Source organism: Sturnira hondurensis, unplaced genomic scaffold (genome assembly GCF_014824575.4).
Source record: "Sturnira hondurensis isolate 20B ecotype Veracruz unplaced genomic scaffold, ASM1482457v3 Scaffold0021143, whole genome shotgun sequence".
Lineage (NCBI taxonomy): Eukaryota > Metazoa > Chordata > Mammalia > Chiroptera > Phyllostomidae > Sturnira > Sturnira hondurensis.
Window position 1 is genome coordinate 30,692,371 of NW_028093774.1, and position 27,992 is coordinate 30,720,362.

General features: G+C 49.9%; 1 protein-coding gene across 1 annotated transcript in view; it reads right to left on the reverse strand.

The window, feature by feature from the left end:
• PRKCH (protein kinase C eta) overlaps window positions 1-27,992 on the reverse strand; it is a 203,026-nt gene that overhangs the window by 58,582 nt on the left and 116,452 nt on the right. Inside the window, exons 6-10 of the mRNA XM_037031633.1 lie at window positions 26,876-27,005; window positions 24,409-24,536; window positions 22,314-22,457; window positions 21,944-22,117; window positions 2,433-2,587 (exon numbers count right to left, since the gene is read on the reverse strand). Of these exons, the coding sequence (XP_036887528.1) occupies window positions 2,433-2,587; window positions 21,944-22,117; window positions 22,314-22,457; window positions 24,409-24,536; window positions 26,876-27,005 (731 nt within the window). The remainder of the gene's footprint in view (window positions 1-2,432; window positions 2,588-21,943; window positions 22,118-22,313; window positions 22,458-24,408; window positions 24,537-26,875; window positions 27,006-27,992) is intronic.

The window sequence follows — 27,992 nt, forward strand, 5'->3', positions numbered from 1 at the left end:
ACCTCGCCAAGCTAGTGTCCGTCCCTCATATTTCAAGACCCATGAAACAGGCAGACGCAGAGATGGTCACATCCTACACGGGAAGGCAGGCTGCTGTCTCACAGCAATGTGACGTGGTGCCCAAGTGAAGCCTCTGAGTATTCAAAAGAATTTAGACCTTCCTGCTTTTCCTTGCTGCTGTGGCCTAAATGTGTGTGTCCCTCCAACCCTTGCCCCAAGTTTGCACGTTAAAATTCACACGTTACCCCCAAAAGATGCCGGTATTAGGTGGTGGGCCTCTGAGAGGTGCTCAGGTCATAAGGGAGGGGCCCTCATAAACAGCATTAGTACCCTTATAAAAGAGGCTCCAGAGAAACCCCTGGCCCCATCTGCCGTGTGAAGACACAGCAAGAATCACTGTCACCAGACAGCAAATCAAGGCTGGCACCTTGATCTTAGACGTTCAGCCTCCAGAGCTGTGAGAAATAGATTTCTGCTGTTTATAGGCCGCCCAGTCTGTAGGATTTTCTGAGGGCAGCAGGAATGGGCGCAGATTCCCACTCTGCCCCATCTGCATGAGCTAGGGCTGCGGGATCAGCAGAGGGGTGCGAGCAGCCACACTGCCGGGGTGCTCTAAGTGTGCAAGTCTCTCCCTCGGAGACAGGGTAGCCCGGGGTTTGAACACGTGTTTGAGGTCTGGCTTCACTACCCGGTCGAGGTCTGGTTATTAAGCCTTTCTAAGACACAGCTACTCATCTGAATGCCACAAATAATGCTATTGTTATATAATAATACTGCTGGGGGGATTCAGGGAGAAAAGTGGGTAAAGTGCTGAGCCTGTAACCAGTGCTCAGTTTAGCTGCTGCCGCCATTGTTGTTATTATTATATTGGATTACACAACAATTCTATTTTGATTTACAACAGAAGTCCCTGTCTAGTAGGAAAGTCATTGTTCTTACAAATTAAATATGGGGAAGGCTCTCTCTGGGGTAAACTGAGTAGAGATGGATGGATAAGCTGTGGAGAGGAGAAGAGAAATGAGCTCAGGGCCCAGAGTCTGACAGCAGCACTGGGAGGGACCCTGGCCTCCCTCCGCCATCAGAGACTGAATCAGCAGCCACTGCCCGTGGTGCGCTGGGCAGAACGCTGACGCGGGGGAAATTCCGAGGGAGACCCTCCGGGGAGAACGATGCACCTGGGGAAGAAAGCTCACGGCACAGGCTGGCTCCCCGGGGCAGCTCCCCGACTTCAGAATGAGCGGAGATTCCTGACTACCTCCAACAGGATGAGGCCCTCTGCTGGTCACACTGCCTGGCCCCAGCTCTGGGCCCCTTTCTCCACCTCGCGGCTGGGGCCTGGCCACCCGAGGCTTCAGGGCTCTGTGCTGAGAATGGACTAGAAGGCATTTGTGCAGAGGGCCTGTTTTCCTCCTTTGCGGCCCCACGTCTTTCGGGCATCGCTGGCCAGTCCTGACACAATCTTCACAGGCCTCCCTCTATGTTGATTCTCGGGCTATTTACAAGGATTCGCTGCGGTTAAAGCTCCCTTACCCTTTGACAATGATGTCAATTCTGTTGTGAGCTCACAAAAGGAACAGCACGTAGCAAAGCTAATAAAGAACAAATGTCCATCAGGAAGCTCTTTACGTCAACTTTCACACTTCTCCTGTAAGAGAGATTTTTTTTTTCTCAAAAGAGCAACAATTGCATCTCAAGAGGAAATAAAGGGTATCCATGTCAACTAAGTTATAATGTGACTTAAAGAGGAGGAGGATGGTGGCAACAGGGAAAACAGGAAAATGTAAGAATAATCAGTGTTGGACACGTGCCATTATGTTTCCCGCCTCGCCCGACCTTCCTCTGTCTGACCGAAGTTTCACCTGCTGCTCCTTGAGCTCAAGCCCTTCCAGTGTACAGTGCAACGCGACCAAAGGATTGTGCGTCGTGAAAGAAATAAAATCGTATTTGGGAGGAGGCTCCAAATGAGAAATATCATTACGTCAAGACTGGTGAGCCACCATTTAATCCGACTGATTATTATTACAGCAATTTAGGGCAACAGTTACTGACATTCGTCTGTTTAGGCATGGATTTTAAAAATGGAATGAATCACTTCCAACATTGAAATAGAAAGAAAAAGGGGGAGCAACAATGTGTTCAGCACCGTGCAGGGTTTGGCTGTGACAGGCCCTGAGCAAACCCCAGCCGAGCAAACTCGCACAGTCTCTCCCCAGCCTCTCAAGCCTATTCCAGACACCACATCAGGACAAGTTTTATGTGCAGGCAAAATTGATCACTGCGTTATTTATTCAGCCTCATGGACACTCAAGCCTTTATGAAGTAAATTTCCAGAAAGATTTCAGTATCACAAGAAATAGAAGGCTGGATTAAGCCAAGAGAGTGAGTGGACAGGTTATGAACTATGGGGGGAATGATAAGCAGCCAGAACTTACCTGTAGATGATGCCTTTCTCGTGCAGGAACATGAGCGCCGAAATGATTTCTGCAGCATAGAAACGAGCTCGTGCTTCATCGAAACGACGAGACTTCTGAATGTGGAACATCAGGTCGCCCCCATTCACAAATTCCATCACAAAAAACAGACGATCCTGGATACAAGCACAAGAGAAGATCCAGTCATGCCCTCGCTGGTGTAGCTCAGTGGATTGAGCGCAGGCCTGCGAACCAGCTGATCGAGGTTCGATTCCCAGTCAGGGCATAGGACTGGGTTGAGGGCCGGTTCCCGGCAGGGGACCCATGAAAGGCAACCATACATTGATATTTCTCTCCCTCCCTTCCCCTCTAAAGATAAATAAGTAAATAAATCTTTTTAAAAAATTTAAAAAGAGAGAGAGAAGATCCGGTCAACACTGGGTTACCTTGGGCAGCAGCAGGGGGAAAGGAGGTTGTCAGATGGAGCTACACGTCCTGACAGGGGGTCTGGGAAAGCAGAATGGGTCTGTGGGGGGACTAGATCCCTGGGAGGAGTAGGGAGTGCTACCTGTATCACATTTAATTTCTACAGTAAGTAAGAAGTAGAGAAGGCACCAGGAAGGAGCCTTTGGTTCCAGTTCTAGCTCTACACCTCAACTGACATGTAACCTTGAACTTAACTTCCCTGGACCTCCAACATTAGTAAAGTGAGGACACTGATGCTATTTCTACTCAAATCACAGGGTTTTATAAGCTGGAAGACAGCAAAATAATTGGAAAGGTACATGCCTTTTGCCTGGACCACTCAGGCTAATCATAGGAAGTGAGGGACATCTAACAGTGCCTTAACCACCACACCTGGACAGAGAACAATCGCAGAAAAAGGAAGATGCTTTAGTCAGCCAAACAGCCGTCTAACGACAGCCTCAGGGTAGCCCCAGCGTTCAAAATCCCATCAGAAGATTTCCTGAGCCAGGAGTGGCAACGTAAAGACAAGGAGGTGCCGTCTCCACTGGAAGGAACTTTCAACCTAGCAGATGAAATGGGCTCTTTAAAAAGTGATTGATACTGCCCTGGCCAGTGTGGCTCAGTTGGTTGGGCACTGTCCTGCAAACTGAAAGGTCATCAGTTCAATTCCCAGTCTGGGCACATGCCTGGGTTTTGGGCTCTGTGCTCTGCCCCTGTTGGGGTGCATGCCGAAGGCAGAAGGTAACTGATCAATGTTTCTTTCACTCTCTTTCTTCCCCTCTCTCTAAAATAAAATAATAGATACAAAAAAAAGTGTCACTTTAAAAAGTGACTGATAGCCTTGGCTGATGTGGTTCAGTGGACTGAGCATCAGCCTGAGAATCGAAAGGTTGCTGGTTCGATTCCTAGTCAGGGTACTTGCCTGGGTTGCAGGCAAACAAGATGCAACCAATCAATGTTTCTCTCACACATTGATGTTTCTTTCCCTCTCTTTTTCCCACCCTCTGCCCCTCTCTGAAAACAAATAAATAAAATCTTTAACATAAAAAGTGATTGATACTGTGTACTAAGTTATTGCGCAAGTGGTATGAATACAGTGCTGTGCAAATTACAACTGCTTGATGAAATAAATGTTTAAGTCTCAATTTAAAAGCAATATCCCCAAGACGGACAGTGTCTAATCTTTGTCCAAAGCTTTGTTTCAACGCTTTGTTTGTTCCACTAACATTTATGAGTCCTAGGGTAGCCAGGTGTTAAACTAGGCAGTGGGAACCCAGCAGAGTAAAGAGGCATAAAACAGACACAGCCTCTACCCATATATACAGTGTGGTGTGAGAGACACACATTGCTTAAAAAAAAAAATCATATAAACAAGTTACTTTACAAATTCTGGTAAATGCTGTGAAGGAAATGTGGAAGAAGCTAGGAGATCCAGCCACCTTCCTGGGGGTCCGGAGAGGTGTCTCCGAGCAAGTGGCCTGTCAGCTAAGGCCTGAAGGATGAGTGCAGCCTGGGCTGGAGGTCGGGCTTTGAGGTGGGAGGGAAACGTCATTTGTAAGGAAACTGGTACTTCACCCATTCACAGAGCGGGGTAGACAGAGAACCATCTTTGTCTGTGGGGTTTTTTTCACACGCCACCAGCTTTGCTCTGAGTGTTGCAGCTGAGCCGTAAACAAAGACTGCGTGTGTCCTCACTCACAGATCTGTCACTAGTTTAATCAGGCCAGTCTCGACCAGAAGACACTACAGCTGATCACCTCGCAGTCCTGATTTGAAGACCTTAACTAGAAAGGAGAAAAAAAACCCCTCGTATCTGGGCAACGTCCTTCTCTGCTGAGCAGCAGCAAGCATTTAAGAGTGAGAGGGAGTGACAAGACCCACAGCCCCCAAAGAAACTGAACAACACAACGACTCTCAAGGTTGGCCAGGCTGGCGGAGCCAACAGAGAGCTAAACACAGCACGCGGTCGGACTAAGCTACGGGCCTTCATGTGATGTGAGAGACAGAGGGGGAAGCAGCGTTGGTGGGACAAGCTTGGGGGAGCAGTGGTGCTCCACATCTGCTACGGGAAGAACTCAGGTGGCCTGTGTGGGTGAGCAGTGGGGAGGAGGGTAGGTATGGGGCTGGGATGGTCGACGAGCTGCATCCGCACAGGCAGTCATTACGCTGATGCCGTGCTCATCTGGAGGGAGCCGTGGGGGCGAGGGGGTAGCTGCAAAGATGACCCAGGCGGTACAGCCGCCCTGAACCACCCCACAGGCAAGGAGGTCGGCCTCACACGTGTTTGTTAACCAGCCTGTTCACTTTCTTCCTGCCTGTGGCTGGCAGTCACATGAATTCCAATAGTCTGAAATACCTGATTACTGGAATGGGGTCACTAGGTGAGTGGGTATTCCAGGAGTCGGTGGACTCACCCCAAGTTGCCAAGGCAACAGGAGTCAAAAAGATGAGGGCATTCCAAGGGAAATTCCATCTACTTCTAGTTCCCCCCAAAACTGGTCCTATCTCAAGTCTGAAAAGCCAGACCCAGGGCTAAACTCCAGATCTAGGGAGAGGAAATACTGCCTTCTAATCCTGCTCATTCTCCCCAGCCCAGCCCTCGAGGCAGACCCTCAGATAATGGGGGAGAGGGGGCGTCAGGGAGGCATGTGCACCTATGATACACAGCACAAGGTCATATGCTTTTGAACGGAAAAGTGGGGAACCTTTTCATTCAGTCTCATTTCCAGCCTCCTGTCTGGAGCCACCAAGAACAGTGGGTGTGACTCACAGTCCTCAGGCTACATAGAACAAACAAGCAGGAAGTAGACACTAGTCAGCTGAGATACAATATTTAACCAAAAGCTATGGTCCATCCTACCAAAGACCTAAAATAATGTCACAAGCCAGAAAAATAAAAACATGTTTACCACCTAGCCACATGTTCTCTGCTGTGCAAAAACGCTCTATTTACACGCACTTGTCTTATTGAAAATATCTGCTGAAGTGGTTAAAATTGGCAATTATTCTGACATTTCTTTTGCAGAGGAGATAAATAACAAAAATCTCCCACTTTTTGCAAAGATCCACTCACCATGCAGTGGTGGCAATGGTGTTGAGTAAGGTGACGGGCCATTATCAGAAAAAGAATTTCATTCAACATGTCCACAGGGGAAGCTTCTAGAAAGTATTCGATAAACAGTGGTGGCTGCTGGTGACTGATGAGACAGAGGCGTTTAGTTAAAAATAAAAAGAAGAAGAGGTCATAAATGTGAATGTTCTCAGTTAAGGCCAAAGATGCAGATAGGCACAGAAAGGATCAAAAGCTACCTAGACAGTGACAGAAGTTAGCTTTCGGTTATGGGGTCTGGGATGACATTTACTTCTTCTCTATTCTTTTTAGTATCTCCGAAGTTTCTAGGCTGAGAGTGAATTACTTTTATAATTAGAAACACAGCAAAATCACATGGAGTTCCTCCACATTAAAAAAATTTTAATCTGGAAGATGAACAATGGGAGATCGAAAAGGTACAATTTGAGCCGTTGTTCGGCAGGGGGCGGAGGGAAGTGGCTCCGGAAAGAGGGGCCTCCACGTCCCTGGCTGCCCACTGTTAGGGGCCGCTGCTAACCGCCTTCTCCCTTAGTGGCCTGTCTGCTGCCTGAAGTTACCAGGCCGTCAGGCTTGCGGGAACGGCATCCAGAATGAGACTGAACTGGCTCTGGCTTGTTCCGGGGGGTCCACTGGGAGCACAGGGTCTGGGCTCTGGTCTGTGGGCTGGGGCTTTCCGAGAGCTTTGATGCTTCCTCTCAGGTTCTCTACAAGAAGGGTTGTTTTCTAAGCACGCACTGTGCCTGGCCCTGGGTGGGGACTGAGCGTTATAAAAATGAATGGGATCCCACGCTTGTTCCCAGGAAGCTCACGGACATGGGGACAGAGCATACGACCCACAGCATGCAGAGTGCCATGGAGGGGCACAAGGGGTGTCATGGGGACCCACAGCGGGGGCAGGAGGGCTCTGAGAAGCTGAGGAGTAGGATTTGGGGAAGGCTGCTAAGAGGAGCCAATGATCCAGCTTGAAGGATGAGGAAGCACAGTCAGGCTGGAGTGGGAGTGGGGATGGAAGGGGGAGGGACCAAGGTGAATACGCAGGTGAAGTGTCAGCTGTGAGGCAGGATGTAGTGACTACAAAAGGTAATGTCCCCATGGGCTGAGGCTGCTGAGTGTGGGGCACCCCTGGAACACAGACTGCTGTTTTCACAACCAAGTGTTGGTAGAAAAAGCAGAAGGTGAGTTGGGGTGCTTCCTTTCACCCCACCCACAAATGAGCACTGCAGGACTCAGTCCTATTAATACACACGGTTGGTCTCTACCATAATTACAGGCCCAGCACTGGAACTAAAACAGGTGGCAGCTACAGGGCTTGGCTTGGAAAAGGCTCCAAAGTGTTGGAACGTGCCGCTCACCACAGGTAATGCGCCAAACATCAGCTACAAAAACAAGTCACTCCCGCTAAGGGTGACTCCTCGGCACGAATGCCATTGACCTGAAGGAACCCTTTCACGTGTGGCGACCGCCCTTTACAAAGCCCAGGCCCGTTTTTGAACTTGTGAAAGGCGGCGGAAGACAGCCTCTGCCTGCAGCTGCGCTGTAAGTCAGTGCCTGTTCAAGAACCAGTCTCACTGACTACTTACAAACACTAGGTCACACTTCACAGACACCACTGAGTGAGGCAACTGGAGGAAGCATTTCTGGGATCCCTGTGCATGGGGCCAGGGCAGGATGGATTAAGGTTGTCATGAGTCACTTCTGGGGCAGGGAAGAAGGGATTCATGGGAAGAAGTGACTCCAAATCCCACCCTGGGCAGCGATAGCAAAGACGGCCCCTGCTATATCGAAGTCTGTGTAGGGAGCTAAGCTTCTGTGGACAGCCATTTCAGTATTTCTCAAGCCCGATCTCCTAGAACAAGGGTGTTGAACTCATTTTTCCTGGGGGCCACATCAGCCTTGCAGTTGCCTTCAAAGGCTGAATGTAACTTTAGGACTGTATCAATGTAACTACTCCTTAACTAGGGGCAAAAAAACAAGGAGGAGGACCGGAGTTGGCCTGCAGGCCTTGTGTTTGCCACCTGTGCCCTAGAATCTGAGCCTGGACATCTGCCCAGCTTTCTCAAGGCCTCTGGAGGGTCCAAGGTCAATTTTGCCCTAACCTGCATGGTAGAACCAAAGGTCCCAGAGACTGGCTTAACCTTAGTTCTGAAGACAGATGGCCCAGTCCTTTGTCTGTCCCTCCTTCTCTTTTGCCCCTGATTCAACTAACCACAAATGCAAGTCATTAAGACAGGTGAAGAACACCTGGGGGAATAAAAGCAACTCAGACATCCCTTTGCCCCACACCCTGCTGGTGTGAGTTACAGGAGGCCCAGGAGCCGGTGCCTGGTGACGGACAGAACCCCTGTCACTACCTGCCCGGCTCCATGAACCCTCTGCAGCCTGTGCCAAGCCTGTCCTGGCGGTTATCAGCTCAGGACTGTCACTTTTCCAGGCCAAAGGGGATAAAAATATCCCCCGAATGGACAGCATCGATATAAGCAGTTTACGTGCCCTACAGCCCCTCATAAGGGCTGATGGGCAACTGCACGAAGAGAAGATTCAAGACAGAACAGTTGGGCTGATGAAAGCGACCTGGTAAGACAGTACCTGTGACAAGGTACTATCACAAGGTACATGGAGACCTGTCTCAGGAGGGCGGCCGCTGAGCGAGCAGGAGCCTGCGAGTCACTGTGGTAGACACTTTGGTAGAGTACCTTTGGGTCACTGTGGTAGACACCTTCGGAAGTGACTATCCGGCCCCCTGATCCTTTTCTCAGAGAACTGCCCTGCCATGGTCATGCGGGCAAGGGCTGGGCGTCCTATAAACGGCTGGTTAGACCAGGCTGGGCTTTCCACAGTCTCTTTCCCAGAAAAGCGAAACTGAGATGATGTTTTAATTTAGGCAGGAAATGAGGAAACACGAGTTGGGGAGCTGAGGCCGCCTTTGTGGAGTGAACATATGAAATATCTGCGTACGTCCGAGTGGCGAAACCCTGATGAACAGATGACCAGACGGACAAGGGAGAAGAACGAAGGAGAAACACAGAGTGAGGCAGAGACCAGAGACCAGAGACCAGGGAGGAGGAGTGCGGTGCGAAGGAACGCCTTCCCTGTCAGACCCTGGGGAGACCCGGCCAGGGTCTGCCCCTGCGGTCCATGAGCTGTCCCCTTCATCTGAGTCTTTAGTATCACTTCTCCCGCTATTCGGGACCCCAGTGAAGTGGCTGTCTGCTACTTGCTAGCAGGAGAATGTTAACTGAAACACACACCAACTTTGAAGGGGCAGGAGGAGCCCTCATTTATATTTATAAACCCAGGGCCACAACAGGGATGGCATGAAGATAAAACCAGAAGCGAAAGTGCCTCCACAGCATGAGGCCCAGAAAAGAACCTCAGCGAGCGGAGCGATTGCTATCACCACTTCACACAAGGGGGCTGAAACTAACTAGGAGACCTTGTGCCGGGCATCCAAGTCCTGGTGTTACCAAGAGGCAGCACAGCCCAGGGGTGAGGGCCTGGGCTCTGGGGCTGGTGCCTGAGATGTGAAAGCAGCTCCTGCTGTGCTGAACTTCTTTTGTCTCTCAAAACTCTCACCTGCAAAATGGGGATAACATGACGACTGAACTGACAGGTGTGTGAGGAGGGAATGACTTAAGCTGAGAGTTTCAAACAGTACCTGGAACACAGGCAGGGCTCGATAAATGTTAGCCATTATTAACATCACCCTCCTCATCATGTCCACCTCTGCTGCCACTGCACCATCGCAGCCGCCTGCTGCTGGGGCTCTGGGCCTGTAGCAGCAGCTGCAGTGTCCTTGGCAGTGAACCTGCCAGATGTGGAGCCTCGCACAACGGAGCTCTCGGACTGGCCAGTGAAGAGGAGTAAGATGACAGCAGACACAGCAGCTGCAGCGGCCCCGCGACTCAGTGTGAGGCAGGAATCTATAGAGTTCAAAAAGTCAGGAAGACACCGAGGCCAGCGGCTGGGGTGAAGAGGCATTTCCTGACACATGATCTTGACCTTGACCTGGAGGGCTTTTCTTTCTGAGAAGTGACAACTAAGCAAGGCGTCACAAAACTGGATTTGATAACCAAAATGCATTAACCAAAGTTTCAGTTCTGGTAAGGTTTCTGGTTTTCTGAGATCAATGATAATTCATTTCTCTACTTTAGAAGTTTATAATCACACTCATTATGATCACTGCAAAGCAAATGTGCTACCACAGAAGCACATTATAGCGAGACTTTTTTAGTAGCTATTCTTCTTTCCTATAAAGTTGATTCATTCTTGGTAGAATGAGAAAGATTTTTCTGTTCACAGCAAGACTCCATAGTCCCTACAAGCTACACATATAAATCTTATTTAAAGATGTGAAGAGACAGGTTACCTTTTGGAAATAATCCAAAGACTAGAAACAACATTAAAAGCTAATGACGGATTTAAGTATTGCTTCAAAGCAATGCCAAGCTGGGAGCCACATTGAGACATATTTACCCTGGTTTGAAGAATTGCTTTGGAACTAGCTCTAAACGAACCAACCCTGTACCGAAAGCTGCAGAGCACCGTAACAGGCTGCAGACGAGGCACAGGAAACCTCGGGTCACGGCCCTGTGCTGAATTTCTCACAAGTGCCCCTTGCATTATGATTTCTTTCCGACGAACTCAGCTGCAGGGTGAAGACGGAGTTCAAGTCAACAGGAAATGGTACTGACGTCGAGGAGGTCACAGCAGAAAAGCACCCTCCTGAGGAAACCTGACTGCATCGCGCCGGAACTAGAAATGACTTGAATCTAACCACATTAAGAATGATTACAAAGGCTTTCAGGAAGAAACAAGGGGAGAGAATGCGATGGCTTCCTTTTATTTTTTTCTGACGGATTTTGGGCAGCCCAGAAGAGAGCAGAAGTTAATCCCATCAGCCAGCAGCCCACCCCTGTCGGGCCCGTGGGCACAACACATCTTGTCTTATCTCGGATCCCAGGCTCCGGGAAGGAGAAATATGTCTCCAATATAACGAGCCCTTAGGAACTTGCATTTCAAACCTGAAGGGACACGCAGCCCGCCTTTCAAAGACCAAGTGTTTTCCCCGTAAACTAGATGCACTATGGCCATCTCTTTTAATGAAACACGACAAGGCTCCCCGGCATATACGCCAGACGAGGGAAACTATGAGGCCATCTAACTCACAGTTCAATACGCCGCGAGGCACCTGGGGCAGGTGCTCCTGATGCATAAATACGCAGTTACCATATGATCAGGAACACTGCAAAGCTGGGGCGCAAGTCCTCCCTTCCTGGCAGGGCCCCTTCGGTGTCTCCTGTCCACACACACCTTCCCCTGTACGCCGGTTTTATGCACTTGGTCTTGCTTTCTGTGAAAGATCTGAAACCACTGAAGGCAGAGCCCAGATGCCAGCGCGCACAGCGCCTAGACCTGGCGAGGGCCGACAAACCCTCTGGATACGAACACGGCAGGGGGCGACTTTTGTTTCCTGACGAAATTTAAACCAAGATGTTAAGGAAGCTGAACAAACGGCCAGGATGAGTTCTGGCCACACGCTCTGTGTAACTACGTTGCAAATCAGTGAAGCGCCGCACCTGGGGTCGAAGAGTTTGCGGAAAAGATCGAGAAGAGACGTGGGCCTGCCTGACGCCACTTCAGGGCCCTTTATGGATGAAGTGCTGGGTTTTCTCTCGATAAAAGTAATTCTATGTTTATAGTTCAAAAGTACTGTCACCAACACATTTTTCTACACTGGCTGAAAAACGTTTTTTCAAGTTTTCATGATCACGGGCAGGCATCCCTGTAAATTCAGGCAGAAATGACCATTTTTACAACAGGCCGCAGCTTCAGCGCCTTGGCAGTCAATATTTAATGCCCAAACAGGAGAAGCTGTGGTACTTCAGTTGCTTTCAAACATACCCCATTTTACATACATGTTTCCTGAGCTAACTTTTTGCTTCCTACACGCCCCCCCCCCCGCCATGCCCTCTAATTGTGCCTTATCACAGCAGTCTTCACAGCCAGAACCCCGGCAGCCTGCTGACCCTGCTCACACGCCTTGGACCCAGCGCCCTTCAGCCGTCTCCTCCCTGCCTAGGGCCCTGGGCCCTGCAGGTGCCCCAGCGGCACAGCACCCACAGCTGTTAGGGGCACCCAAACAGGAGCTTTCCCTGTCTGCCACTTAGGAAACAAACAAAAAGACAATGCTTATATGTTATAAGGAAGATCTGACACACTTTGTTTTGGCTTCTAATAAGTAAAGTGATCTTATAGCCCACTTTATTTCTCCTATCTGGGACAGACCACCTGACATTTGTGGAAGGCGGTGATTTTCAATGGGGGAGATTCTGCCACCCAGAGATGCTTCTAACCCTCCCGTGCACAGGACAGCCCCCCATAGCAAAGAATTATCTCACCCCAAATGTTAGTAGTGAGCAAATGACATCACATTACACAAATGAGTGGTTATTATTATTCTGTGGGGGGTTTTTTCCCCTAAAAAGGTTGAACATTCACTAGCTTTTTGTAGACCTTTTGATGAAGATCAAGGTGGTAGGGAGAAAGTTCTGAGCCAGGTGGAAGGGAACATCCTCCTTTAGATCTGTCCTGCAGCCCAAGTGGGGATGGACAAGCTAATGAACAGGCCTCAATTCTACAGACTTTGGAAGAGAACCTGAACCACTTTCTGGGTCAGCTCCCCCTCATCTGCTCCCTACTTTGTTGGTTGTGTCTGATTCAACTGAACCTCCTTGCAACACTGGCCTAGAGGCTCTGGGCTCGTTCAGGTACCCACACCACATGGAGACCGAAGCTCAGCGCAACCCCCCCCCCCCGAGGGGGAGGTGGGGGTGGGTGGGTGGAAGGAAACCTGGACATAGCCCAGAAAGAGAAAACCAGGTACTGGGGGAGAGGGGAGGAGTTTTGCTAGAACAACTTCCCTCTTTTGTTTTGGTTGGGAATTACACGTGACATCGTTTTAATGTTTGAAATATCATATACCATATACCGTAAGAATGGAATTAAGAGGCTCTGGGAAGAGCCCCAAGACTCCCTTGGTAACATCTAAGCAATAATCATTCCAGGCCGTCCTGAAGAAGCTGGGGGAAGCGAGCAGTCAGAGCAGCGTGCTGTTGTGCTCGACAAACACAATGAAAGTCAGACAACTCCCACGGAAAGGAGACGGGAACTCCCTGGGTGGCCCTGAGGGGAAGACAGGACAGGCCGCAGCCCTCCCGTGGAGCCGGCAAGGTCTGTCTGCAAGGTATCAGCTGACAACAGAGGCAGAGAGAACAGAGTCTGCCTTGACTGCACCACGGTTAATGGGGGGGGGGGGGGGGAGGGAGGCTGCGGGGTGCCCTGCCGCCTTGTGCAGGGGCCAGTGGACCCAGCGGCCCAAGGAAGACTGTACCGACAGCGATGGCGAGCAAGGGAAGCAGGCGGGCGGCTGCTCTTCCCATGACTTCCGCTTGGGGCCCGCCAAGCCCAGTAGCGCCAGGGAGTCCGTCCCGGGCAGGGGCAGGGCCGACAGCTTGGGCCTCCTCCCAGTAATCTCCATAAGGCTCCAAATTCACTGTACCCCGTGGAAGAGAAAGTGTGCTTCATATGCAAATACAGCCTCAGGACAAGTCCCTTCTAAGCAGATGGCTGCTCCAAGTCTGCCCTAAATAGCAGTCCCTAGACTGCTATGGTTACCAGCTACACGGCCAACAGCCTGCTCAGGCTCGCTGAGTGCCCGGAACACTGGGCTGTCACGGCAGGGTCTCCGCTGTGTTCTACTCACTGCTGCGTCCTCGGGGCTTGGACGGAGCCCCAGGCCTGAAGGCCCTCAGAGCACGTTTGCTGACAGGAGAGACAGCTTGGGTCCTTACCTATCTGTGCGTGATTCTCTATTCTTCCAAGTGGGCTAGGTTTATGGTGCCAGGCACAGCGGATTCTGTCGTGAGAGGCCCTGGAAAGTTCTGGGGCCTAGTGGAGATGGACAAAGCCAGGCTTCTGCTAGGAATGAAGCAATTACGGAAAACAAAAGTATTTCAAAACTAGAATATACTGTGGTCTGTGGTTTCTGCCAGAGCAGTCTGCTTTTTCTAAGGTGCACCATTCTGCTTTCTGGGTCAGGAGGGTGGCCCACTGTGGCCACGTACAGGCGTGGCTTCGGGCCCTATCCCGAAGGTCCCAGTCAGTCAAGGCAGGGATCAACCCAACATCCTGGGGACACACCTCAGGCCACCCCACGATGCTGCCCCAAGCTCAGATGCTAGTCGGTCTGTTAGTCTTATAGCCACTCTGGCTGCACGCCTGAGAAAAGACTGGCAGGTAGGAAAGGCTGTGCCCCACAGTCCCGTTTTCATTTTCGACGACATCCCCCCTCGTATGTAATGACTGCCTTTGCTCCACGCTGTCCACTGTCCACTGCTGCTCCGTGCGGAGTAGCTGCTCTTCCCAGCTAGACAGAGGGCTAAGAGAACTGCCTCTCTGACCTAGCACTCAGTCAGTGTGATGCGGGAATGATGGACTCTCGCTGAACCGTTTGGCAGAGAGCCCCCCGCAGTTTTGTTCCAAGAGCCCGCCCCGGCGCTGCAAGCCCAGCGCTGCAATGCAGGGCCCCGTGGAGGCCAGAGTGTCTGTGGTCTGGCAGGCCCCCGTCACGGTCATGGAAAACCACAGCCAGGACTCCCCACCGAAGAGCTGCGTCAGTCCTGGGAAGCACAGGCCAGCCCGGCCCTGGCGAGCCTCAGTCATGTCAGCAGAACCCATGGACCTTCTTACCAAACAGGGGTGGCGGGTCCACGCCATCTCTAGGTCATCAGAGATGACAGTGGTGAGTGACACTGAGGCCAGTTATAAGGGAATAACCTCAACCTGAAGGAACCACGCCAACCTTTTGCCACACTGAGCATCCTGGCAGTCCCACCCAGACAGAGAGCCAGAGGAACAGCATGCATCTCGGCTTCTCTCCCTCCTGACTCATTTTCACGGCCCTGTTCACCCACAGAAAGCTGGGAAGCCTGGGAACCCGAGAGGACAAGGCGGAGGTCCCAAACAACCCCCTGGAAGCCCAGGGCCTGGAGAGCTGGCCTGCATGCATTTCGTCCCCAGATGGAACACTATTAATAGTCGGGAACATGCCCAACTGGGAAACACCATGTTCTGGCTCATTTTCTATTTCCATCCGAGCCACAGGCAAACTGCGACAGATGACCCGTAAGCGGACCAGCTCGTGTTTGTGGTGGTGATTGCTCAGGGAAAAGAGGACACCTAGTTCCCGACATGCAAGAGAAAATACCCTTAGGGGTTTCATAAAGGGCCACACACGCAATATATATAGTGAAAACCGCCTGATTCCTGCCTAATGTGATGACTGACTATTCTTAGATGAACACGTGCCGGAGAGAGCACATTTCTATCTGTGGTATGGTGGACATGGCATAGATTATTGAGCTGAATGACCTGGTTAAGGGCCCAGGGTCTGACGCTTGCTTGCTGTGTGACCTGGGGTAAGTTATTTGACTCCTCTGGACCTTAGCTTCCAGATCTGTAAAATGAGGGTAACAGTATCTGTACCTCCCTGGATTGTTTTAGGCATCAAGTTAAATATTTCATTCAACAGATACTTATGGAATACCAACATGGGCACCTTGACAGACACTGGTAACGAATAGAAGCATCGAAACCATACGCCAGGGTCTCAAAGGACAGCAGCTGCTGTGATTTCATTCCTCACCCAGCTGTTCTGCGAAGCTTGGGCCAGTGAGGCTCTAAGAACCAACCGGCTCTCCTGAGGCCTTGACCGAGGCCCTTCAGAGCCCTCCTCCCTGTGCAGGGAAGACTTCCAGCTTTTTTGGCTGCACTTTGCCTCTCCTCCCCAACCCACCATCACAGAGCCTCTTCCCCTTACAGGAGATGCCCCCGCGACTCCCAGAACAAAGGGTGATGCTTCTCCGGAGCCGAGTGTGCCTTCTCGTCCCCTAGTCACTAGCAGCAGCTCAGCACACAAACGGTCTGGCTGCTGCTGCCACACGCTGAACTCAGGGAAGAAAAGGAGCCGGAGGGGCTGGCCTGCAGGCGGGGCCACACTGGGCCAGGCCGGGCTGCAGGGCAGCAGGGCAGCCTCCCGTTCCCCAAGTGCGCGAAGCCAGCCTGAGGGTCACTTTCTGGAGGTGTTTCTGCCAACAGGTCCCTGATGGACAAACACAGGATTGAAGAGGAGGCACTTATCTGGAGAAAAATCAAAGGCAGGGAGCCTTCCTAAAGGCAAGTCAGAATTTGAACCCAGAGCTTGCATACTAAAGGTCGCAGTGTACTCACCTGTCTGATAAAATTCTGGAAGGTTCACTCTGGGGCCACAGGACTATTTTACATCTGTTTCGTTAGTCTGTCTCTCTGTCTTACACACACACACCCAAACACACACACTCTTTTGCTATGATGTAATATAACAGCAAGGGAGAAAATGCAGAGAAGAGAAGGTTTCGTAACATATTCTAAGCATGACCTCAATAGACTGAAATAATTTTGCACAAGCAGCGTACATGGACAGCATTTAGTTCATGGGATTCCTGGGCCTCCTGACCTTCGAAGGCAGCATTTCTGCTTTGCTGAGTGACACCTGAGGAGCAACTTCTTACAGAAAGCGATGCCCCAGCTGCCTCACTTTGCGGAGGACCCCTGCAGGCTGACAGCCAACAGACACCTGTCAGTCAGTAGCCCAGGTGTCCTGAGGAAAGAGCTAACAGGTGGAGGACCAGGGGCTGGTCCCTGTACAGGGAGGGTGGGTGCACCTGTGGCCCACCCTATAGGCATGCAGTGCATCAGGAACGCTGTGAGCTTGAGCATTGCCAAAGCCGCGAGGCTCTGCTGTGGCTCGCCCTTGGCCCTGGCCCTGGCCCTGCTGAAGAGAGGCCGTTCTGGGGCGGGCACAGCGTGTGGTATATTTTCTAAATGGAAACCTCTGCTTCCATAAACTGGGTCTCTGAACAAAGACAGAAGCATCTGACCAGTATTTACTCCGCCACTCCCCTTCCTGCTGCAGCGAGCCTTTGTTCTCCCCTCCGGGCACCAGGCAGAAGGGGCAGGAGGAGAGCCGGAATGGCAGCCCTTGGGGGCTGGGGGTGGGACGGCCAGATCCCAGGCCTTAAATGCCAGGGGGCCCAGCTGCCGACACAGCAGTCACTGATTAAGATGAAAGGAGTGTGAAGGGAATGCAACCTGAGAGCGCGGGGAAGGCTGGCATCCGCTAGGCCTGCACCCCCGATGGGCCCTCCCTGGTTTAATAATGCCTCCCTCCTCTTACCCCCATGGTGACAAAATATAACCACGTTACCAAAATTGGTAAATAGAAAAAACAAACAAAAAAATCACCTGTAATTTCACTACCTTCTCACAATCCCCGGTAGATTATTGGCATAATTTCCTCCCATTCTTTTTTTGGAGCGGGGCCCAGGTCTGGCAGTTCACTGAGGCTGACACAGGCCGGTAATCAACACAAATTCTGTATTATTTCCGGGGCTCTAACTTCCTAGTTTCCTTTACTGTACTGAATTTTGGGCAACAGCTCAGGGCTTCACTTGACCACTCAGCAAATTGCGGATGGCCACTGTCCCTGTCTCTCAGGGCTGTGTGAGAGGTGCATGCTATAAATAACGCATGTCAGGGGCTCACGGAGTGGCTGACACACAACCCTTTAACTGCTTAATATTCAATGGTCTCTTCACTGGCTGAAAAATCTGCATCCAATACTGTATTAAGTAAACTTCTATTGCTGAATGCTGAAGTTGTTTCCAGTATTTCCCCATTATAAATAATGCACTGAAAATTAAACTGCCTTCTGGATAACACTTTTATACTCTTTATGCTGTTTTCTTAGGCTAGATTATCAAAAACAAAATCAACAGATCCAATAGTATAAACATTTTTATGAGTCTTGATTCAGATGATCAAATTCCTCACAAACTATTAGGACTAGAAAGTTACCAGGGTGCCAATTAATGATATATTTGCAAGTAACATGTATTATTATGCAAAACTCAGGGGCACTAACTTATGGGCTCACAATCCCATGTAGCAAAATCAATAAATACTATATGAAATTTGTTTATTTATAGTTTTTTCCAAGAACCAAAGGAGCTCCCAAATTCCTACTTTGGGGGGTGTTTGCTATCCCCTCCAATGTGGGCTGTGCTGGCCGCTGGGGAAGCCCCAGACGGTTTTCTTTGGAGGTGGGGGGAGTCACCACCACCATGTGCCCACGTCCTTTGAAGAGTGTTGCACATGTACCCCGTCCTTTAGTCCTCCCTCCCCGCAATCCTGCCTCCATTCTAATTAACCATGAGAGCCATAAGGCTCAAAGGAATTTAAGGTGGGCTCATGCCATTTGGACAGAGGAAAACAAAGCTGGAAGACCTCTGGTCTTCTATTGCCAAGGGCGGTACAGCAGGCTGGAGGGCTGCCGGGGCAGACAGGAGGTGCTTCAGCAGAGGCTGGGTGAATGACCTAAAGGTGGTAGGAGACGACATGTGACCGCTGGGGCTGGGGCCGAGCGTGCAGTCTGGGCTCCAGAGTCAGCCTGACCCACAACTGAACTTTGTTTCCACCACTTGCAGCCTAAGGGAACCTCAGCAAGTTACTTTCCCCCTTTCTCTGGGCCTCACAGGCACTCATTCCACAGGGCTGGAGGTGAGATGAGAGCTGTTTCTACAGGGTCTTCACGATGAAATGAGACTTTGCAGGCAGCTGAGGCGTGACTCCAACACCTCACTTCTAAATTCTTCCTGCGGGGTGGAGGGGTGGGCGGGGCCTGTAACAGCTCAACATTGCACACTGGTTTTCATCTCACTTTAGAGGCAGAGCCTGCTAAACTGGGTAGCTGAAAAGTAATCATCTATCCGCTGTGATTTCTCATAGTAACTAACACGTTCTGTTCTTTATAGCCGGTTTTTCAGCAGCAAATGGGGACAGTCACTGAGGATTTCTGACAGTTGGATAGTCACACAGCAAGCAAATCCCACATGCATTATAGAGTCTGACGCCTTGCACACCTGAGAAGTCACAAACTACAGCAAAACGAAAAGTTGTCTATCTTTGTTTCAGTGTGATAAAGACTCACTTGATTCTTTTCCACTGGTTCCTGCCACTTTATCACCTGGACTTAGGGCAGTGGAAAATTCCCTTTATCCTTGCTTTGGAGAGATCTACTACAAAAGACAAACCCTAAAACCTAGAGCCCATTTCCATCTCTGGAGAAATAAAAATCACCTTGCAGTAACGACTGCCACCTTGTGGCCATACACAAAACTGCCAGCAGGAAAAAGACCGCCAATGCTGAAGGCTTAACCTGATGAACACGGAATCCCATATGGCTACCAACATTTTGGTATATTGTATAATTTATAAGCTCCTAAGAAATTCTGCACTATATACATTACTTTCATTGGGCTCCTAATGTGTTCCAAGCCAACATCTTGTTCTACTTCACCATAAGGAAATCTAACTGTTGGTGACACCTCTGACCACATACATCTGCAGAATCACGGGGCTCCCTGGAGCTGCCTGTGAGTCCCTCCTTATTTGTTCACTCACGCTGTTTGAACCAACAGCCACTGCATGACCAGAGGAGGTTCACCAAATGCCTATCCACTGTCTGAATCAAAGGTTATCACTGAGCAAGATCACCCTGCCTAATGTCACAGGCAACCACTGCTCTCTGGCTCAGGCCCTGGGAAGATGACCTGAGTCACAGCTGCCCTGGCACTTGCAGAACCTGGCAGATACCAGGGGTCCGAAGAAGGCTCGAGTCGAAATGCAGGCGGTGACCAGAATCACCCACCCAATGGTTCCGTCCTTCTCCCCAAGGGTGTTTCACGCCTGAGCCGCCACCCACACGTCTCAGAGGAAACAGCAGGATGAGGGGGTGAGGGTGGGGAAGAGCTTTATGCAGGCGAAGCGAAGAGCACAGGAATAGGGTTTCAGGGACACTCTACGTGGCAGTGGAGGACGGCAGAACTGGAATTCCACAGGAACCGCAGCCCGGGCATGGGGACAGAGAACCAGGGGTAAGGCGACAGGGGCAGCCTGGAGTCCACGGCATCTGGAGGAGCCACGGACCATGAGGTGAGGAGGAGGTGGTTTCAAGGAGTCCAGACCATGAGGAGGAAGAAAGGAGTGCAGGGGAAACGCGGCCTAAGAAGCTATTAGCTGACACCCCCGTTCCTTCAAATGTGCTTGCATAGCACGGGGGGGCGCACTGTGTACCAGCCTTAACACACGCTCCCCGCTCCCCGATCCCGGTCTTCCCCGCTCCACCCGCTCTCCAGGCTGCACCTGTGTCCTTTCCAACAAGGGTCTGAACACAGGTGACCTTCAAATATCTGTGAATGCTCAGCCTCACTCACACTCAGAGAAAGGCAAGTCAGAACTCTGGAGAAGCCATTTTTTAAACCTCTCCCATCACCAAAATGACAGAGCAGGCAGTGACAGGGAGGGTGATGTGGGCGTGTGAATTCAGAGGTTCGGCAAGAGAGCGGTACGAGCCTGCGCTCTGCAGTCTGACTGCCTGGTATCAAAACCTCGGCGGCTTGGAAGCTAAATTCCTCTGTGTCTCGGCTTCCTCACATGTAAAATGGGAGTAATGCTAATAGAAGTTACTTCACAGGGTCATTATAAGCATTCAATGAGATAATACATGTAAAGCATTTAGAACAGTGCCCAGTATACACGTAGTAAAATGTTAGCCATCTTTAACTGCTGTGGGGGAGGCCAATTGGACTCAAAAATTTAAATGCGCACATTCTGACCCAAGCAATACAGCTTCTCATAGTGTATCATACAGAACAGCACAATACGCACAGATAAAAGCACAAACGGGCTCACTGCAACACCGATTAAAATAAAAGAGACTAGGCACGACCTAAATACAGCAATAGCAAACAGTGCCAGAACGCCTCTGATGACCAAAGGGCTCTGCAATGCCTTGGTAGACCCTCTTGGTGGCTTCTCCAGAGCCATCTCCCCTCCTCACTGACCACCGAAGCCCAGTGCTAACTGGGCAGCACAGTGCCCCACCCCAGGGGACGAGTCAGGGTTGGTAGGGGTCTACCATGGAAAACCAGCTTATCCTGGCTACATATTTGCTTTTCCAGCCTCCTGAGCAGCTAAGGGTGAGCAGGTAACTCAAGTCTACAGAGAATTCTCTCTCACCGATAAAAGGAGAGGGGCCCACAAAGCCCTGTGTCTCTGCCCCCTCATGTCCTCCTCCAGATGTTGCCGCACGAGGTGTGATGTTTAGCACTGTGGCAAATAACTTGAGACCCCAAGGGGAAGAGATGTCCAATGTCATTGAACAACTAAGCCAACCCTAACATTGCTGCCACCACACTCCTCCAGGAAAAAGTTTGTCCTAAAGAACTAAACTCATCATTCCCATTTATTGTAAAACCACTGTTGTTCAGGTATTCTGTTAACTGCAGCCAAAAGCATTCCTAACTGCACACCATTGGAGGGTAGACAGACTTGAATCCCAGGATCAGTCCACAGAATAAAGGCAAGGGTCCCTGATTAAGGTCGGGAGCAATACCTTGGAACATTACAGACCAAGGTGCCCTCTATGGGCCTACCCTCATCTGAACTCTTGTTAAGCCTTCAGGAGTGGAGCCAAGGTCAAACTCACCAAGATAAGCAGCCCATGACATTTTCTCTGCTGTTAGACTTACGTAACCTTCACTCTGCTAGAGAAGACTTACCTGTAAAGACCTTTATAATCCTAGCACACAACCCTCCGAGTGATCCTTCTTCAGGACAGCATGATTGAAGGTGGTTAGTTCACTGGTTTCCATGTTCTCCCACAGGCCAGCAGTGGGAGAACCTTCACATGGCCCTACCACAGGGGCTTATCCGCCCCCCAAATTCCTGATATTCTGCTTGATGAAACCCTCAACATCCTATTGTCTCAACTCTCTAAGAAGGGAGGCCACAGGCAGAGAGGGTGAGTCGTACTCACCGGAGTCTGGAAGCAGCAGAACAACTGAGTGAGGAAGGGGTGGTTGCGGGCCAGGGACAGGATCCGTTTCTCCGTCATGGTGCACTCCACGTCGTCGTCCTGCAGGATCACGTCCTTCTTCAGCACCTTCACAGCGTAGAGGTCTCCCGTCTCCTTTGTTCTCGCAAGCATCACCTACGGCGAAGAGGGAGGAGGGAGCCTGCCCGTGAGAACTCCTGAAGTTCTTAGGGTACGGGCGCACACACACACACAGGGCAGAAAGGGAAGGGCACGTGGAAAATGTGAGCGTGTGTGCATACACACCCCCCCCCAAACAACATGCACATGTAACATGCTCAATTTAACCCAGACAGTGAAAGCCAAGACTTACCTTCCCAAAGCTCCCCTTTCCCAACACTCGGATGAACTCGAAGTTGTCAATACCAAGTCGGTTGGAAGAATTAACCCCGACCCCATTTCCTTCTTTGGTGCTCTCTTTTCCCTGTCGTCTTAGGGTCGATCTGGAAACGAGCTTCTGCAAAGAAGAGAAGGAATGCATCGAGTCAGAACTCACAGTGTGGGCATTTACGGGTGGAGAAGACCTCACTTGCAACCTCAGCAATACAACCCATGAGGTAAGATCAATTCAGCTTGACATGCAATCAGCTCCTGCTCTTTAAAACTACCTGGACGTCAGCTCCTGACCTGTGTGTACTCTATTTGGGCACAGATCATTTAAAAATATATCCAAGCCCCAGAGTTTCAGTTTATGCTCAAGTGGGTGTGTACAGAAACACAAACAGCCAGGTCCCTCTGGTTTCTTGCTGTAGAATTTCTACAGGGTGGTCAGGTTCCAAGAGCGCCACCTGGTGTCCACTTTCTACAAAGAGAGGTGTTTAATACCTGCCCCAAACGCCTTTTGGGCGGTCCCAAAGGCCAGGCGATTTGCAGACGTCCACCTGGGGACGTGTATAATACAAGCTCCCACTAGACGTCAGATCAGAAGTCTAACATCCTGGACTTTTTGACCTATTTAGATTTTTTAAAAAGCTAATCTGGGGGCAACTTCTAAACAATGTTTGCCATCAGCAACTGTGCAATAGCCCCAAACTACAAAGATTTTATCTACTCAACCCATAAAACATGGATAGCAAGATAGGAAACAAATCATCTTAAAAATGCAATTGTTTTCATAGTTTCTCCTCCTGACCTCTGATCACAAATTTCTCAAAGACTGAAACTTTTTACCAGCTTGAATTTTACTCCCGCCACTTCAACACTTCCCCTGGTTGGGTTGGCACTGGCAGGAAGCTGTGAGCTGGTGTTTCTCAATCTTTTTTTAACTCATTCTTCTCTTTTGATAGACTTAAGGTTCTGTCCCTTTTTGCTGGGGCCCTGTCAAGTAACAGGTAACTGTGGCCTCCCATTATTAAATATAACACGAAAAACACTTGGTGACATATGACAGGTGGCCTTGCCTATTCCTAGAGGTCATGCCATGTGGTCCATCTTATCCCCACTGTATTTCAGAAGCCCTGATGTGGAATCTAGGAACAGCTGCCTTGTGCATCCTTCCTGTCTATCCACAAGACAGACAGACTTTGCCAATACTTCTCTGAAACATCAAAAAATACAATGCTTACCAAGTGTCCTTCAGTAAAACGAAAATGGGGTGGTTAGCTGAAATGTCCTGCATAACCAAGAACCTGACAGTGACGGGACTTCCTTAGCTGAGTACCCAGACACACTTAACAGGTAAGTGCAGAATTTTCCCGAACCAGCTATCATGCTCCACCTTGCAGAAATCACAGCTGCAGCCATGGCTGCTTCCCAGCTCCCTGCAGACCCTGGCCAGGAAGGCAGCTGCAGATCATGGCCCTGGAAAGTGGCCGAGGCTGTAATGGACAACAGCAAGTGGAGGTCACTCAGGAGGTGGCGAGACAAAGCACATCCAGGGCAACTGACACAACGCCACCCACTGTTGGGAGCTCAGAGGAAGGAACTCCTGCCTGTCACTGAACTAGAGAGATAAACTTGTAACCCATAATCCTAAACTGTAGAACGGATGGATCCCGGGGCTGCAGAGAGCCCCAGAGAGCTTCAAGTTCAACAACTTGAGAGGAGGAAGCTGAGGCCCATTGTTACAGGTCAACTGAACTGCTGAGGGCCCAGCCAAGGGCATAACCAAGACTCCTGAAATCCAAGCTTTCTACCAGACCACACTGACAGGAAGCTGATTTAAAAAAAAAAATCCTTCCTCTGCTTCTTGATGTATCTGCGTGATCATTGCTTTTTGTCATATAATTGTATATAGACTCTGATTCAAGAAGCCAAATGCTCTTTAAAAACGCAATAAACCTGTTTATTGTGTTTGCTGAGATTAGGAACTTTGATGATGCCACGTGTGCTCATTTGGGCTGACCACATCTGAACGACGTCACAATTACAGCACATGGGGAAAAAACAAAACAAAAACTGAATCTTACCGAGGTTGGAGAGATATTTCCAGGTTGGAGGCCCATCCCAGCCAGAGTCTTGGCCAGCTCCACTGCATTCACCCCACAGTTAGGGGCCACGTTCGCCTGACACCGAATGTGCACGTTCATTTTGCACACTACAGGGAAGAGAAGGGAAGCCGCACTCAGAAGGGAGCCGAGTCGACGTGCACAGCAAGAGACAGCTCTAGTGACCAGCAAGACGATGACAGGGGGTTGCTCAGGCTAAACGATGCCACCTTCTCGTCAAATTAAACTTATACTCAGAACAACCCCTGACATTTTTATCTATTTCTGTTTTGTGCAGAAGCAGAAAGCCTGGCATACTGAAGAATAATGAATTTCAAATACATTTCCCCCCACTGTGACTTAAAAGACATTCATCTAAATAAATCATGTGTAACAGTTACTGCTGATTTAACGGTATGATTCAACGGAGAGATGAAAACGTTCATCAGAGCAAAGGTTCAGTCAGTTGACTGACAAGGAATCAGGCCAAATGACTTATGCTTTTCCTCCTCTCACTCAAATAAAGGTAGCAGCCTGCAGGCCACGTGGAGAAGGCTGTTCAAGCAGGATGGACATGGTGCTTCTGAGAGAAAAACCTCTAGGTGAAGCTCTCTTTCTGAGTATTGTTGTGGTCGGAGCCTGCACAGCACAGAGTGCGGCATCCTGTGGGGCTGTGGTTCTTGGAGCTTGCAGCCTGCGGTTCAGACTTCTTCACAAGCGGAGGGGAGCAAGGTTTCTAAAGGTCACGGTAAATGGCAGTTGGAGGAGGAGAGAGAAGCAAGCCCAACTCCTGTGCACAGGAAACTGACTTGGGACGATGAAGGGCCCAAGGGTTAATCAGCAGAAAGTTCTGATGCGGTGCCTTCACAGGGCCTGCGAGGGGAGGCTGGACTGAAGCAGCGGGAGCAAACTCCTGTTCTGGGGCGGGGGCGCCACATCTTCAGAAGCATGCACACATTCAGGGTTGGCGGGGCTTGGGTTTATGTAGTTGAGGGTGCCCTCTTTAAGACAAAGGATCTGCAGTCCAGTGGAATGCTCTGGAAGGTGCCCTGGCAAGGCAGAGGCCCTGAGGCTGAAGTGTCATTAGCTTCCCAGGAAACCCACCTTTCTCGGGAAAGCTGGTCTGGAGACAAGCAAGCCCGCAGTGGTGTCTCTAATGCGGCATGTTACAATCGAAGCAAAAACTAGAGAAGAGCCAGACCACTGCAGGTATGCTACCCTACCCTCAGGGCCTCCAGGGACAAGGACAGTGCAGAAGAACCCCACGCGTGGCTCTGCATGTCAGCAACAACTGGACGAAAGCAGACTACGGCTTTCACGCTGGAAACCCACACCCAGGCAGCCCGCCTCGCTCACATTTCAGTGGTGCCAAAGCCAAAGCTATCCATGGACTGTTCTGACTGTGGAAAAAGAACTACCATATTTTCAGACCATAAGATGCACCTAGGTTTTAGAGGAAAATAGAAAATAATTTTCTGAAGCAAAAGATGTGGTAAAATATTTAATGACATAAATAACATAATATTTCACCAATATAAATGTAAACAGAACTCAACAGCAGCATTAACAACCATTAATCCTCCCAAATTGGGGGTGGGGTGGAGAAAAGTGCATCTTATAGTCTGAAAAATATGGTAAGTAGTCTTCTAAAAGAATTTGCCTTTTTACAACAAGCAGCTCAACCTTTTGTTGACGGAAGCCGGCTGGGTAAGTCCAGGCAGCCAATGGCAGCTGTGCCAACCCTGCCTCCAGGCGACTCAGGCTCCTGGATGAAATTCAGGGCACTTCCACAGTGCAGCCTATGACAGCCCGTTGCTACAGCGACACCCAGTGGCCAGTGACGGAAGGCCAGGCACTCCCCAACTAACAGGACAGGGGGCAGCCCTAATGCCCAGACCCCTCACTGAGGCAAAGCTTCAAAGGTAGGTTTGAAGTGCCCTTCACTGCACCTGCCCTCCGTCTCCACCACGGTACACATTCCTCGAGCACGCCAGGGCAGCGCGAGGTACCAGTGACGCCTTCACAACTCAGCTCCTGCTCATCTCTGGTGAGGCCATCGGACCGCCTCTCTGGCCAGTCCTTCCTCACGGCCCAAGCGCCTCTTTTGACCACCTCACTTCCCATGCTCTTCCACTTCTGACCAAGATCCCTTTGTTTTTCCCTCTTTCAAATACCCATTAAAACACACAAGGACAAGGCTCTACTCAGCACTAACTGCATGCTGGCCAGCTAGCTAGCATGTTGAGTTTGGCAACTGATTTAATATTCCATGGTTAGGAAAACAATGAATCAGACACAGCTCTCTTTCCCTGACAAAGGGACACATAATTAGAGAACGACTGAGATGTTCACTCACGAAGTGTCTAAAACCATCAGTCCTGGGTGAGAGTCTGAACCTACGGAATTCCAAACGCTTGCATACCGGTGGACTCATGAGGAAGTAACTCACTTTTACACTGAAGTCCTTGTCGCATTATCCCCCAGAGCAGGGAGCCGCAGTGATCACAGAACGTTGGCACTTTGTAGTTGTGGATGCTGAACTTGTGCGGGATGTTGATTCCAAACCTCTGTTCAGCGAGCTGTGAAAAAGAAATGGGGACAAAAGCTACAGTACGAGAACTGTAGCCGTACAGTTCTACAGCTACAAGATACGGAAGATTCCCGCAGCTTCCAGAGACACTGTAACTGGAGCCCATGGAACTCAGAGTGCTACTATGACACCTAAGCCAGGTATATTATTGTACTGCACAGCCCCATTAATTACTTGGGTAATTTTTTAAAATTTATTTATTTATTTATTTTAAAGAGAGGGGCCCAGGCACATGCCCTGACTGGGAATTGAACCGGTTCAATTCACAGGCCAGTGTTCAATCCACTGAGCCGCACCAGCCAGGGCTAATCACTTGGGTCTTACTAAGCAGAATAAGCAAACTTTCTAATGAGCAAGACTGGACAGAAAAGTGTGGTGTACATTAGATTGTTCACCATTGGGGGAGATACACAGAAATGAAAATTTTTATTTCAACTTTTATATCTGGGCTTTGTGTCTCGCTCTACCAATGCCCTCAAAACGATATCTATTTCCTAGAACCCTTTAACTACAGGATTAAACAGGTCTTTTATAGACTATACACTTGCTCTCACCACAAGGTCTTCCAGAAATTGTGTCACAAGGTATGTGTGTGTTGGGTGGTTGGGGGGCAGGGAGAAGGTGGCACCCAGAGGGCATGGAACCACAGAAGGAATTCCTGCCAAAGTGACATTCAAGTGGCTATCAGCCCCCAGGCTTTATCTGGCCTTTGCATTCTGACATCTGAGTGCAAAGGTTTAATCTCACATACAAGCACTTCCTGGCCTTTTGGGTAAGATGAACTGTAATCTCACTGTGTCCAGAGAACATTTAACTAGGCATGTGCTCTAAAGCCTACATCACAATTTGAAGCAACAATTACACACTCACACATGACAAAGAATGAGGCAATTATTATTATTATTGCATATTTTCTGACCTCTTTTTCATGAAAGAAAGCACACACACCTCTAGGTGTGCTCTTTAGCTATCCTGT